This window comes from Pan troglodytes, chromosome 18 (assembly GCF_028858775.2).
Source record: "Pan troglodytes isolate AG18354 chromosome 18, NHGRI_mPanTro3-v2.0_pri, whole genome shotgun sequence".
NCBI classification, from domain to species: domain Eukaryota; kingdom Metazoa; phylum Chordata; class Mammalia; order Primates; family Hominidae; genus Pan; species Pan troglodytes.
Genome location: NC_072416.2, coordinates 44,946,960 through 44,962,010, shown reverse-complemented (window position 1 = coordinate 44,962,010; position 15,051 = coordinate 44,946,960). Strand labels below are relative to the sequence as shown.

The 15,051-nt window shown below is 52.8% G+C and overlaps 1 protein-coding gene across 3 annotated transcripts in view; it reads right to left on the bottom strand.

The window, feature by feature from the left end:
- Nucleotides 1-1,047: 1,047 nt before the first annotated feature.
- Nucleotides 1,048-15,051, bottom strand: part of GPT2 (glutamic--pyruvic transaminase 2) — a 47,338-nt gene continuing 33,334 nt past the window's right edge. For all 3 annotated transcript variants that reach the window (XM_054668359.2, XM_003952841.5, XM_054668360.2), the window contains 5 exons: nt 13,594-13,730; nt 9,927-10,101; nt 7,800-7,955; nt 5,314-5,426; nt 1,048-3,443 (listed from right to left, as the gene is read on the bottom strand). In XM_054668359.2, coding sequence (XP_054524334.1) covers nt 3,353-3,443; nt 5,314-5,426; nt 7,800-7,955; nt 9,927-10,101; nt 13,594-13,730 — 672 coding nt within the window. In that variant the 3' untranslated portion in view covers nt 1,048-3,352. The remainder of the gene's footprint in view (nt 3,444-5,313; nt 5,427-7,799; nt 7,956-9,926; nt 10,102-13,593; nt 13,731-15,051) is intronic.

Here is a 15,051-nt window from a genome sequence, read left to right as displayed (position 1 = left end):
TGTAGAGACAGGGTCTATGTTGCCCAGGCTGGTCTCGAACTACTGGGCCCGTGATCCTTCTGCCTCAGCCTCCTATGCAGACGGGGCCACAGGTGCACACCACCATGCTCAGCTAGTTTTTTGAATTTTTATAGAGATAGCATCTTTTTTGGTTGCCCAGGCTAGTCTCGAACTCCTGGGCTCCAGCAATCCTCCCACTTTGGTCTCCTAAAGTGCTGGGATTATAGGCATGAGCCACTGCGCCTGGCCACCAAATTTTCTTTAGTGAAGACACAGAAATTTGAGTTTTGAGAAAAAGTCCTGAATTCCAAAATCACACATCAAAATCAAACGTCGATATGGGAAATGAACGAACTCCCTCTTATAGACAATTCCCCCTTTGCCCACGGGCCTCCAGTGCTCCCTCGCCCACCCTCCCCAGCCCCGGGGAAGAGGCTGTTTGTTCTTATTTCTCTTCCACCAGGGAACCACAGTCTGTGTTCATTTTAATCACATTCTATTTCAAAGAATCCATGAAGTTTCTCCACCATAAGTGAACAAAAAAGCAGCGCAGGGGTCTTAGGATCAAGCCCTAAGATGACATGGAGGCCGGGCGATGTGGCTCACGCCTGTAATCCCAGCACTTTGGGAGGCTGAAGCAGGCGGATCACCGGAGGTTGAGAGTTCGAGATCAGCCTGGCTAACATGGTGAAACCACGTCTCTACTAAATATATAAAATTAGCTGGGTGTGGTGGCACGCGCCTGTAATCCCAGCTACTTGGGAGGCTGAGGCAGGAGAATCGCCTGAACCTGGGAGGGAGAGGTTGCAGTGAGCCGGGATCGTGCCACTGCACTCCAGCCTGAGCCCTGGGTGACAGAGTAAGACTCGGTCTCCAAAAAAAAAAAAAAAAAAGAACATGGAAGCTGAGAAGCTGTGCCTGGAGTTCTGTCATGTTTGGGGGAAATGCCCATTATTGTGCTGGGAACATAAATTACAAAGAGTGAAGGTGTAAAGTTAGTAATGTCCTCAATGTTTACATTCAAACTACAATGAAAGTTAAACGCAGTCACCATTTTGGACATTTTATTTATAGAAATTTCCAGCAGAGCCATTGTTAAGTACCTCTGTCAGGAGATACCTGTGAGAACCTAGATGGGAAAACAGCCACAGGTTGATCTGCATCTGTTCCTCCCCAACACTCCACACACACCAGAACAGGAATAGCCAGGCAAGCCTCTGGGTGCCCGGTGATGCACTGTCTGAGGCACAGCCCAGCACGTGCTTCCTCAGCACATGCTACACACACAGATCTGGACGAATGACAGAAACTTCATAGATGTAACTTCCAAGTGCGACCTCAAATGACAACTTTCTCAGGTGGTGCCTGGACAGGAAAGGCACCGGAACAGAATCTGTAGAAAACCAAACCTATCATGATCAGCATTCCTACCCGACGTTAACCTCCTAGACTAGCTGACCTTATTTATTTTGAAAGCAAATCAAGTGTATACAGTCTCTTTTTAAAAAACTGTGTAAACGTTGTAAAGTTTTTAGGGGCTGTTTATAATCTGAAGATTTATTAAAAATTACTGGACTTGTTAGGACTATAAATACTAACCCCACCTCCCCCATGAAAAAAGCAATTGTTACAAAAATATAAAAAATATACTAGCTTCTACGATTTAACCTTTTCACCAGAAACCTCACGACTCTGGGACTAATCCTGGTTTATATACCACACAGCAAGCACAAGTGCAATTTTCTCCATTTTTTAAGGAAGGAAAAGTTTTAGAACATTCCCTTTTGTTATTTGAGATTGTGGCTACTTTCTTCATAGGGGCTGTGATGTCGGTGGGTAAGGACAGTTGGGAGTTTCTGTTTCCTCTGCACGGACCCGGTGTGGAAATCACAGCATAGAGGCTGCTGCCTCACTCCTCGGCCTCTTCTGCTTTCTCTCCAGCTTCTCCAATCCCATTTTGGGACATGCGGGGTCCCAGGCTCCTGAGCTTCCCTAACTTCCCACTGGGGAAGGCAGGGAGGATGGGGAAGCTCCCAGTGAGGGAGGCGAGGGCTAAGCCCGTAGCACCGCAGCCTCGAGTGTGGTCGGCCCGCCCAGGGCTGCTAATGGCAGAGAAGCCGCATGCTGCGGGATGGCACCCTCCTGTCCTGGGAGAAGCCTGATGCCACAGGTCAGAGTCTGCAGCCTGGGAGGGGAGCCGGAAGCTAACATGAAGGCAAAACACTCTGCCTGAAAGCACGGCAATGAACCTCCAACCACGACTCACTGACTCCTCCACAGCAGCCAAGCTGCCAGGCACTTTTACCACCTAAAAGCTAGGAAACCGACCAGATTCAGCTCGCCACCATTCAAGAAAGGACAGGGCCTTGGCTGCTCGGCAGGTCCCGGGGATTGCCCTTGTGGGGAGGATATTTTCAGCCCTCGTTTCCCCGATGTCGCCAGCAGGGGGCGGTGTGCTCACAGGCTCGGTCAGGCCCCGGGGAGAACAGGCACCGGTCACCCGCGGGATGGGGTCCACACCATTCCAGCAGCACTCTCCACGGAAGTGGGACACTGCTGGGCTGCACCATGTGTCACTGAAATTCAGGGAGACCTCTCAGACGGGGTTCCAGCCTACGCATGTTCAAGGGAACCCCTCATTCCCAAAGCCCGCCGGGCGCACAGAATTCTCAGGCCTGGCTGCGTTGCTGGGAAGCGGAGGCCCAGTTCCTCCTGCAGCCTGGCTCGCACCCACGCCTCACCGTGGGGCCCTCTGACCGTGGCCGCAGCCCCCAGCATCTACCCCAAGCTAGTGCAACATCCTGCCCAGTCCACGCGCTACTGCGCGCTCCCCGCGCCTGCCTCCAGGCCACCGGACGGACCCTTTCTCAGCCCCAGGGGCCTTCCAGGCCCTTCTGTTCAAAGGACCGGATGCTTCACACCGCTAAGGGCTTTATTTCACAGATCATGGTGGTGAGTTTGGATTTCCAGCCCTCACCACGGTTAAGTCACACATTTCCCGACACCTGCTCATTTCTCCAGATCTGAAACATCTCACCCAACACATCCTAGTTGTTGTAAACCCCAAACGAACTTTCCAGAAGCAAAAACAATAACAGATTCAGAGAACCCTGGTCACACCTGCTGAGCAGGTCCCCTCTACTCTGGTTGCATATAGAATGCTTGTTTGCTCAAAAGAGAGGCGCTCTCAACATCAAGGCACAAAGAAAGACGTCTCCGGGGGCAAAATGATGACGAAGTGACCAGCGGCCTCTGCGAGGCCCGAGGCAGAGTCACGGGGGAGGCGAGTTCAGCCTGGCGGGCATTGGGAGGAAGAGCCGAGGACAAGTCTCCCGCTGGGGCTCAGGCGTCCTCACGCGTACTTCTCCAGGAAGTTGATGTGGAAGTCTTTCACCTTCTGCAGCACCGTTTTCAGCTTCTCCACTGGAGGGAGGATAGTCATCCTGGCAGGAGAGATAACAGTGTCAGCCTGGCTGCTCTGCAAGATGGGAGAGGAACGAATCCAGCGGCTAAACTGCTTCTAGGAATGGAAGAGGGAGGTCTGCCTGGTCTGCTTCGACAGCTCCAGCCCGGACAGCGCCCAGCACTTGGTCCACTTTCCCCTTCATTCACATGTTGGTTTTTTCACCCAAGTAATACACGTGAACAAAAGCAATAAACTGGAGCAGCATTTAGGCTAAGACATATCCACCCATTACTGCAGAAGGCCTGCATCACTTTTTTTTTTTTGAGATGGAATTTTGCTCTTGTTGCCCAGGCTGGAGTGCAATTGCGCGATCACTGCAACCTCCACCTCCCAGGTTCAAACAATTGTCCTGCCTCAGCCTCCCGAGTAGCTGGGATTACAGATGCCTGCCACCACGCCCAGCTAATTTTTGTATTTTTAGAAGAGACGGGGATTCACCATGTTGACCAGGCTGGTCTCGAACTCCTGACCTCATGATCTGCTCACCTTGGCCTACCAAAGTGCTGGGATTACAGGCATGAGCCACTGCACCTGGCCACATTTTTTTTTTTTTGGAGACAGGGTCTCACTCTGCCGCCCCAGCTTGAATGCAGTACAGTGATCATAGCTCACTGCAGCCTCAAACTCTTGGGCTCAGGCGATCCTCCCATCTCAGCCTCCCGAGTAGCTAGGATTACGGGCATGCGCCAACATCCCTGGCTAGTTTTTAAACAATTTTTTGTAGAGACAGGGTCTTGCTATGTTGCCCAGGCTGGTCTTAAACTCCTGGACTCAAGCCATCCTGTATTTGGCCTCCCAAAGCGTGTGAGCCACTGCACTCAGCCCTCTGGAACATTTTGACCACTGATCAGAACTTTCTCTAGAGTATGACTCGGGCTTTCCTAGAGTTTCAGAGAGAGATTTCACTCCTACCTGAGGGGCCTTTTTTATCTCTAGTCAGTCTGACAGTGAGACACCCTCCAGTCACAACTCTGCTCCAAAGGAATTTCCAAGTTGCCACAGTAACTAACACCTCCCTCTGGTGCACCAAAATGCTCCCTGGCCTTCCCGGCAGCCCTCTTGCTTAAATCACTTTCTCATCAAGCCATCAACCACTGAGATGAGCCTGACCAGGGGTGGGAAGGCCAACCGGACAAGGTTTGTCCATCAAGGGACACGACCCACGACCTTGCCTAAGTCAAGACTTGGCTCCGGGTGCTAACAGCTCATGCCATTTCTTTTTTTTAGCATCTGCCGCAGGAGACTTCTGAGAGCAACAACATGTGCGGGGAAGATGTTGTCCTGAAGAGAACTGGCCTCAGTGGAAAACCTCTGCTCCAGCCAGCTCAGCTCTGGGCACCGGCATTCCCATCCATGCAGGGCCAGAACGGGGTATGCCCTGGGCGTGAGTGGAGCAAATTCCACTGCAGTTCCTCGGCAGGCTCCGGGATCACAGGCAGCGCCATGGCCCAGGGTGCTGCCAGGAGCTACTAAGCACATGCCAGCACCACTCCAGGCACTGGCAGCTGTGTGCTGCCATCGCAGAGTTGAAAACGGACAGCGAAATAAGAAAACACCCTACTAGGAACATTTCAGACAGCGATGGGACAGATGGCGGAGGGGAGAGACAGAATAGTCAAGGAAGACCCTTCAGGGAATATAACCCTGAGCAGACAACCACCCAGATTTTCTTAATCCCTGGGCAGGGTCTGAGCTTGGCTCTGCAGCAGGACAGAGTAGGGGTGACTCGAGGGAGGACAGGGTCTCCGCACCTCTCTCTTCGAAGTAGTCCTCTGCTCCATGTCAAGAAGTCCACATTTCCCTGGACAAGACCCGGACCAGCCCCTAGTGCGGAGAGGAAGTCATACCTGAAGTGGTAAGTGCCTTCCCTCTGCCCAAAACCACTGCCGGGCACGACACAGATGCCAGTCTCCTCCAGGAGCTTCATGCAGTAGAACATGTCTGGAGCCATTTGATGGGCCTATGGGAGCAGACAGAGCTCATGATCATTCCTGGCTTTGCAAACACACCATTCAACCCTCAAAGCCAAATGTAATCTAAATGGCAGGTCTCTCTCCCACGGCAGTGCCCTTCTCCCCTTCCGCTCCTAGAGGACCAGGGCCAGACGCTGGGATACTGCAGGTGGCTGGTGCCGGGCACAGACACCTGAAAACTACTGCAGGACAGCCAGGTGTAGATAGTGGTGCTCCTGCCCGTCATCGGGCAGTGCCCATCCCCAGGCAGCCACTCAACAGGCATCAGCAGTGGCTTCCTGCAGGTCAAGCTGCATAATCCTCTGAAAATGGGGCCCTGGGGTCTGCACACAATTTTCATGGAACGAGCTTCTCTGAGGCACTCTCAACACTGCTTCCCACACACTGGTTTGCATGACCACCTGGGGAGCCTCTTAACTACAGATTCTCAGGTTCTATCATCAGGGATTCTTTTTTTTTTTTTTTTTTGCAACAGAGTCTCCCTCTGTCACCCAGGCTGGAGTGCAGTGGTATGATCTCGGCTCACCACTACTTCCGCCTCCTGGGTTCAAGCATTCTCCTGCCTCAGCCTCCTGAGTAACTGGAATTACAGGCACGTGCCACCACACCTGGCTAATTTTTGTATTTTTAGTAGAGATGGGGTTTCACCATGTTGGCCAGGCTGGTCTCGAACTCCTGACCTCAAGGGATCTGCCTGCCTCAGCTTCCCAAAATGCTGGGATTACAGGCATGAGCCACCACGCTCGGACTACACCAGGGATTTTTTTTTTTTTTTTTTTTTTGAGACAGTCTCTGTCACCCAGGATGGAGTGCAATGGCGTGATCTCGGCTCAGTACAACCTCCAGCTCCCGGGTTTAAGCGATTCTCCCTGCCTCAGCCTCCAGAGTAGCTGGGATTACACTGCGGGCCACCATGCCCAGCTAATTTTTTTTTATATTTTTAGAGATGGGGGTTTCACCGTGTTGGCCAAGCTGGTCTTAAACTCCTGATCTCAGGTGATCCACCTACCTTGGGCTCCCAAAGGTGATTACAGGCATGAGCCACCACACCTGGCCCAGGGATTCTTTTTTTTTTTTAATTTATTTAAGAGAAGAGATCTTGCTCTCGCCCAGGCTGGAGTGCAGCAGCATGATCACAGTTCACTGTAGCCGCAACCTCCCAGGCTCAGGCGATCCTCCCACCTCAGCATCCCAAGGAGCTGGGACCACAGGCATGCACCACCCAGCTAAGTTTTAAATTTTTTGTAGAGAGGGTTTCACTATGTTGCCTAGGCTGGTCTCGAACTCCTGGGCTCAAATGATCCTCCCACTTCAGCCTCCCAAAGTGCTGAGACCACAGGTGTGAGCCACTGCACCCAGCCTAACACTAGGAATTCTGATTCTGTAGGTCTAGGATGGGGCCTAGACTTGGGTGTTTAACAAGGTACTCAGGAGGCCGAGGTGGGCAGATCACGAGGTCAGGAGATCGACACCATCCTGGCTAACACGGTGAAACCCCGTCTCTACTAAAAATACAAAAAATTATCCGGGTGTTATGGCAGGCGCCTGTAGTCCCAGCTACTTGGGAGGCTGAGGCAGGAGAATGGAGCGAACCCGGGAGGCCGAGCTTGCAGTGAGCCACGATCGCACCACTGCACTCCAGCCTGGGCGACAGAGCAAGACTCCGTCTCAGAAAAAAAAAAAAAAAACAAAAAAACAAGCCAGGCAGTGGCTCACGCCTGCAATTCCAGCACTTTGGGAGGCTGAAATGGGAGGTTCCCTTGAGGCCCAGGAGTTTGCAACCAGCCCGGGAAACAAAGACCCCATCTCTCTCTATAAAAATGTAATTAAAACAAAACAAACAAGCCAGGCACAGTGGCTCAAGCCTGTAATCCCAGCTCTTAGGGAGGCAGAGGCAGGAGGATGGCTTGAGCCCAGGAGTTTGAGACCTGCCTGGGCAATCTAGCGAGACCCGTTCTCCACAAAAAGGAGAAAAAAAAAGGCCCTAGGTGATCGGTGCACACACTGAAGTTTGGGAAGCGCTGCTCCAGAATGCAGTGGCTGGGTGGAGGTGGTAGCTCCTGCTGCTTCCCCTGCAGGCATCTCACCCGGGCACCGCCCTTGGGAGCAGCAGCATTCACAGAGTCCAGATCAGCTCCTTTCCCCTGGGGCCCACCTCATGTTTGCCCATCAACACAGCACACGGCTGGGCCTCCAAGAACCTGTCATCTTTACACGGTCAACACCCTCTGGCTGAGAGGTGCATACAGTTCCGAGCCTCCAGGGCCAGCACTTCTGCTCCCCAAGATAAGCAGGGGCCCCCAACCCAACATCTCAGGTGAACCTGGTAAGAGAGAGCCAGCCCAGCCCATGCCCGAGACCTGAGCAGCCTCCACAGCTTTGGCAGGAATGAAGATCCGAGGGAAGGCGTACATGGCCCCCTGCAAGGGGTTGCAGTGAATTCCTGGGACTTGGTTAAACAGGTCTTCCGTCAGCTTTGCTTTTCTGGCCAGATTACCCAGGACTGACTCCTTCTCCTGATGAGAGATGGAAACAGCACAGCAGTCAGTATCTCTGGATAAAGATTCACTCCAGCCACTGATCTTTCCTGCAGCACTTGCGGAAATCCCAGATGATGACTTTGCTCCAGCTTTGAACACATGTCCCCTCTGACCCAGGCGTTGACTCGGATTTGCTCTGCCTGGGTCACATGCCCCATGCACACCATACAGACGGAGTGGGTGGGGTGGTCTGTTCCTTCGACACTGGGGTATCAGACAGACTGACCAAAGAAGAGCTTGTGTGAGCCTGAGCACAGCAAAACAGGGAGGTGGGTGGAACACATCTCCCGGCACAAATTCTTCCACAGCGCTCACCCTGGGAGGCTGCCACGTGCCCTGGGGTGTGGGGCACACAGACACCAGGGAGTTCTAGGCCAAAGGGTAGAGCCCAGCAGCCTGTGTCATGAGTTCTATTCTCGTACCAGGATGTCTTTCCAGAAAATGAGAAAAACCAGTTGTTGCCTGTCAGTCTGTATGGACTTGGCTCTGGACGGAATTCCTCAGAACATGCTTCTAGGACACATGCCCATTCTTCTGCAGATGGGCCCCACCAGTGCATCTGGGGGGACCAGCGCGCCCCACCCTCTGTCTGTGTGGTGTGCATGCAGCACAGGACCCAGGCAGAGCAAGTCAAGGTCAGTGACTGGGCCTGAGCTGGGCGTATGTCCACGGCTGGAGCACAGTCACCGTCCAGGGCTTCCACAGGTGCCGCCGGCCAAGTGGCGTGGAAGGTGTGGGCTGAAGATGGAGGCATAAGCACTATGTGGCCTGTCCACGTGGGGAGCATGGTTCAGCCTGGAATCACAACACGGGCCACAACACAGATGGACCTGGAGGACATCATGATAAGGAAAATAAGCCAGTCACAAAAAGACAAGTAAGACATGACTCTGCTTTTTTTGTTTTTAAATGGAGTCTTGCTCTGTCACCAAGGCTGGAGTGCCATGGCGCAATCTCAGCCCACTGCAACCTCCGCCTCCCGGGTTCAAGTGATTCTCCTGCCTCAGCCTCCCGAGTAGTTGGGATAACAGGCATGTATCATCCCGGCTGATTTTTGTGTTTTTAGTAGAGATGAGGTTTGACCATGTTGGCCGGGCTGGTCTCAAACTCCTGACCTCAGGTGATCCGCCTGCCACAACCTCCCAAAGTGCTGGGATTACAGGCATGAGCCACTACGCCCGGCCAACATAACTCCATTTATATAAGGAACCTCGAGGAGGTGAGTGCAGAGAGAAGGGGGTAGAAGGGTGGCTGCTGGGGCTAAGGGGAGGGCAGGGTAGGGTGTTAGTGGGTAACAGGTAGAGCTCAGTGTGGGATCATGGAACGGCTCTGGAGATGGATGGCAGTGATGGCCGCACAACAGTGTGAATGTCCTGAATGCCAGAAAACCGAGCACTTTATAAAGGTTAAAAAGGTCGACTTTATGTGTATTTTACCACAATTTTTAAAAAAAGAAGTGAGCCTGGACCAGTTGGGAGCTGACTTCTAGGTTACTTGACCCATAAATTCCTTTGTTTGAACTGGTCAAAGCTGTCAGAGCTGGAGGACCCTGTCAAGCTGTGAGGACACAGGTTGGCAGAGGCAGGTGGGGGCCTGGGATCGATGCTGCGCCCTTCCACCTCCTCGTCTTCTTTTCAGTTTCATGAGTCCCCCCAGTGTGTTATCGGGACACAGCTCCCTTCCCTCTTCGACACTCGCCATGAGGAAGAGGAAGGGTTCACCTGCCCACACACACTCACAGTCCTCCTACTTCCAAACAATGCCCAGCTGCACTTCCAGACTTCAACTCATAGGGGTGGTTCAGGCTCTGAAGAGCCATGAGTGCACCTGCAGGCCACACCCTCAGGAGGCTGCTGTCTGGCCATCTGGAGACAGGCTGGCCACTGGCCCAGCAGGAACTCTCGTGACCCCGGCCACAGGGGTGCAGACGCATCACAGTGGACTCACTCGGCTGAATTGCTCAAAGGACTCCTCTCCTGCCACCGGGGGGTTCACGACAATGTCCATGGCGGCCTGCCCAGACACTGGGGGGCACAGGCGCACCGACAGCAGCTTCACCAGCTGGCCCTTGATCTCAGGGTGCAGGTTGATCACCTCCATGTAGCCTCCTCTGTAACCACACCTGGAGGGCCAAAGAGAGGGAGAGGACCACCAGTTATAGAAAGACCTCAACAAAGTGCCATTTGGACAGCCAGAATCGAAAGCATTCCCACACCCAACACCAAATGGCCAGGTGTGGCTGAGTTCTTGCCAATGGAAGGTGAACAACAGTGATGATTGTGTACAAATTCCTATTTTTTTCTAAGAGACAGGATCTTTTTCTGTCACCCAGGCTGGAGTGCAGTGGCATGATCATAGCTCACTGCAGCCTCAACCACCTAGGCTCAAGCAATAGTCCCACCTCGGCCTCACAAATAGCTGGGACTGTAGGTGTGTGCCACACCTGTGTGTAGGTGGACCTTTAGGTGTGTGCCACCACACCTGGCTAATTTTTTTACTTTTTATGTATGTAGAGATAGGGTTTTGCTATGTTGCCCAGTCTGGTCTTGAACTCCTGGCCTCAAGCGATCCTCCCACCTCAGCTTCCCAAAGTGCTGGGATTACAGGCGTGAGTCACCGTGCCAAGTTCTGTAATTTATAGCCAAATTATAAATCAAATCATATGAAAATAAGCTGAGGACACATGATGAGTTTTTTAAAAAAATCTTTCCAGACCAAATCAGCAACATACATCTCCTTCTCTGGTGTGTGGCTGCAAACGTTCACACTAACGACCACAGGAACGCAGGTGCCTGGAGGCAGGAACCTGGTCACCTTCCTCCATGCATCCCCCACCCCCAGCCTCAGAGCACCTGACACAATGAGATGCTTAGTAACATGCTTTTGGGGGAGCCGGGTGAAGTGGCTCAGTCCTGTAATCACAGCACTTTGGGAGGCCGAGGTGGACGGATCACTTGAGGTCAGGAGTTCAAGACTAGCCTGGCCAACATGGTGAAACCCGTCTCTACTAAAAACACAAAAATTAGCTTGGCATGGTGGTGCATGCCTGTAATCCTAGCTACTTGGGAGGCTGAGGCAGGAGAACTGCTTGAACCAAGACCGGGAGGCAGAGGTTGCAGTGAACTAAGATCGCGCCACTGCACTCCAGCCTGGGCTCCAGAGCGAGATTACATCTCAAAAAAACAAAACAAAAGTCAAAAAAACCATGCTTTTGGGATCACACTGCTGAACGGAACTGACAAAGATTCCCATCTGATCCCTGGACTGGACGTTTCAAGGTGGGAAGATAAATTCTAACATCTCAGAAAAGTGTCCGGTAACAAAAATGGAAAGAAAGAACTTTCTGCTTAATCCTTTGCTGATGAGCAGAGAATCAAAATGAGTAAAGCAGTCAGACCCTAATTCATCCAGATCTGAGAACACCGGGCACGACTCAGGATCCCAACATCAGGGCACTGACTGGTAGTGTAATCAATAACTGAGATGGGGCAATGGATAAGTGTGTGGTAAACATGCTTGAGTTTGAAAACTGAGTTCACCGAGAACAGATTTGTTTAGGAAAGGAGGAGCTACAGAGCAAAAGGAAGTCAAGCAAGGAGCCAGAACTGCTACAGGGTAGACCAGAAAGACCAGCCTGTTAGCCTGCGCCCAGATCAAAGAAGCCCAAGAACAGTTTGGCAGCCATCCCAAGGGGACTGCTCCCTTGACCTGGCGGAAGTATTCCTTTGAGCTTCACGCTTACACTGTTCCAGCCTAACAACCAAGAGCCCTCCCCATGCCGACACCTGGCACAGAATAGGACCCCACCACGTTGGGAACACATGCCCTTTGCTGCAAACCCACTGGTCTCTCCTCAGTCTCTGTGGCTTCCTCCTCTTTCCCCTAACCTCCCAGCAGTGGGGGCCCAGGCCCAGGCCTCACTCCATGTAAGTATGAGATGTGTCCAGGCTTAGAGCTCCAACAATCTTACAATTCACACCCGGACATCTCCCAAACTTAAACCACCCACCAGAGGTCAGCCTGCCTGGAGACTTACACATCTCTCTCCACCTGGACGCCAAGCTGGCATGTTTCAGTTTAACAGGTCCAAAACCAAACTCCTGCTCTTTCCCCTTAAACCTGCTTCACCCTCAGCCTTCCTCATCTGTTGACTGCAACACCATCCTTCCTGTTGTTTGAACAAACAACTAAGGATTCATCATGCAGTGGCGTCATCAGCTCACCGCAGCCTGGAACTCCTGGGCTTAAGCGATCCTCCCATCTCAGCCTCCTGAGTAGCTGGAAGCGTGCACCACCAAACCTGGCTGAGTTTTAAAACATTTTTTTGTAGAGAAGGGGTCTTGCTATATTATCCAGGCTGATCTCAAACTCCTGGCCTCGAGTGATCCTCCCACCTCGGCCTCCCAAAGTTCTTGGATCACAGGCGTGAGCCACTGCACCTGGCCAGGATTCATCTTTGACTCTTCTCTCCCACACCTGTCTTTTCCACCCACAATTCCTATCAACTCCACCTTCAAATACATCCAGGATCCTCTCCCCATCTCTGTCTGGTGCACGATCTCTCACCTGTGAGACTGTAACAGCCTCCTGGCCTCTGTCCCCATCCCCCATCACACAGCAGCCAGAAGGAGCAACACACCAGCTAAGCAAGGCCACACCCCCTCCAACAGCTCCTATCTCATGCTGAACACAAGTGAAAAATACAATCAGCAAAGTGGACCAGGTGACCTGGCCTCCTATAATTCTCAGGTCTCCACTCCTGCCACTGCCCCCGTACCCTCTCCTTTCCAGCTCCTGGCTGTTCCGCCAACATGGCAGGTGTGTTCCGCCAGCACAGCAGGTGTGCTGCTACCACCGGGTCTTTGCCCAGGCTGCTCCCGCTGCCTGCAATGCTCTTCCCCCAGATATCTGCACAGTTCCCCACCACACTCCTTCGGGGTTTAACTCAGAAGCCAACTCCTCAGTGAGGCTGCACCACTTCAGCCTTCGACCCCACCCCTACCTCTCTCCTAATGACTGTTCTCCGTGGGACGCACGATTTACTCATTTGCCTGCAGCTCTCCCCCCTCACTAGAACCCACACTTTGTGCCGGCAGGAGGGTGTTCGCTGCGGCATCCGCGGTGCTGAGATCAGTGCCGGACTCATCGTAAGTGCTCAGTAAACATTAGCTGAATGAACGGACACAGGATTACAGCTGACCCTTTAGCCTCTGAGGTCACACAGTGCCTAAGGCAGCCCTGCACCCAGAGCACAGCCAGTCAGCCTAACAGCATCTGTTTGTCTGCTCTATCTGCCCTCCCTGACCTCTCAGACATCAGTCAACCTCAGAACAACAGTGACAGAGAAAACACCAGGTGTCGCAAGCTGCCATGTAGTCCTGTTTCCACTCCATTTGTCCGTTGTCAGGCTTCTCTGAGCACGCCCTTATTTGAGCCCCTGTACCAGGGCTGTTCTCACACCACGGCTCTCCCACTGGGGAGATGCAGCAGAAGCGACAGATAAGGGCAGCCTTCTCTCCATCCAAGTGGGTGGACCACGGGGCAGGGCAGAGGAGCCGGCAGCGTGAGGATCTGGCAGGCCCAGCAGTGGCAGAGGGAAGGGAGGCCCACGTACTCGCCCATGTAGCCCTTGGAGGTGGAGTGGAAGGAGGCGAGCTCCACGTTGCTGGAGTACTCGGGCCCCATCTCGTACAGCACCTTCTTGAAGGAGTGGAATCTGCAATCTGGAGAGTACACGTTGTCCTGGTACACCTGCGGGGGCACGGCAGGGACGGTCACCAAAGGGCCCTCAAAGAGGCTGCTGCCCAGTGTGGCCAAGGCAAGGGAAGGCACAGGTGCTGTGGGCCATGAGGCCCAGCCGGCCCAGCCTCCTGTGCCATTCCAGGGATGAGCCAAGTGTGCCTGAAGGAACTTTCTGGAATAAGCAAGGAGGCAAGGCCTCAGGCTGGATGCTGAGACAGCTCAGGAGCTCACTTGATTTCTCTCACACTCGTCCCCACCCAATCCCCAGACTTCCCTTCCACCCCATCTGACCAGTGATGGTGCCGAGACCCCCATCCTCCCAAGCAGACTCTCCTCCTAAAGCACGGTGCTTCCTTGCTTTACCAACACTGGTGACGACGGCATTAGTGCCCCTTTCCTCTGACCTCCTATTTGAAGAGCTAACCCTGTTGGGTTTCCTTTGCAACACTTAACCTCCCACCCGAGTGGAATCATTGTGTTCTTCCACCCACTTTTCCCTGCCAGAGCAGCACTTATACCCGTTTGGTTCTTTCCAGTCCTCAGAGTCCAGCACTCACAGCTGGCAGACACCCACCCTGGCCTTTGAGGTTAATTCCCCATCTATTTTGGAGATCAGAGAAACTGAGCCTTTCTGGGGCCCTGGGGATCAGTCGGAGGGTCAAGCTGGCTCCATTGCCAAGCCAGGCCCTGTCCTCCTCGTCCTCCTCTTCCCAGACCCAGAAGGAAGTTCTGTATACCAGGTTGTGAGGAAAACCATGGGTCTCTCTGCTGCCCTTTCTCTCCTTTAGAAATGAAGATATCAGGCCCATCTACTATTAAGGCAACAATTTGATGGGTAAGCTGTGTGTGTATGTATGTGTGTGTGTCTATGTACGTGTGTCTGTGTGTGTCTGTATGTACATATGTATGTGTGTATGTCTGTGTGTGTATGCGTGTGTGTGTGTCTGCATTTATGTGTGTAGCATGTGTGGGGGGGTGACAAGGAGCAAAGAAATGAAGGCAGCGGGCTAGAAGCTGCAGCTCGCCGGAAACCATGCAGAAATGAAGAGGAAATAAAAAGAGGATTTGCTGGAACCTCAGTTTCTTTCTTACAAAACAGAAAAAGAATGAGCAGACCTTGGTTCCAGAACTGGAGTTCAAGAAGCAACAGGTACCGGGTTAAGATCCCTTCCTGAGATGTAAGCGAATTAAATGAGACAGTAGATACAGAAGCGCTGGGAGGCACAGAACTGCAGCTTTATGAGGAGTGGGCGTCAGTCATTTCTGCCACTGGGAACCCACCCTCCTTTGTTGGGTAGGAGCCCCCTCAATTGGCCCTCAAGGAATAACC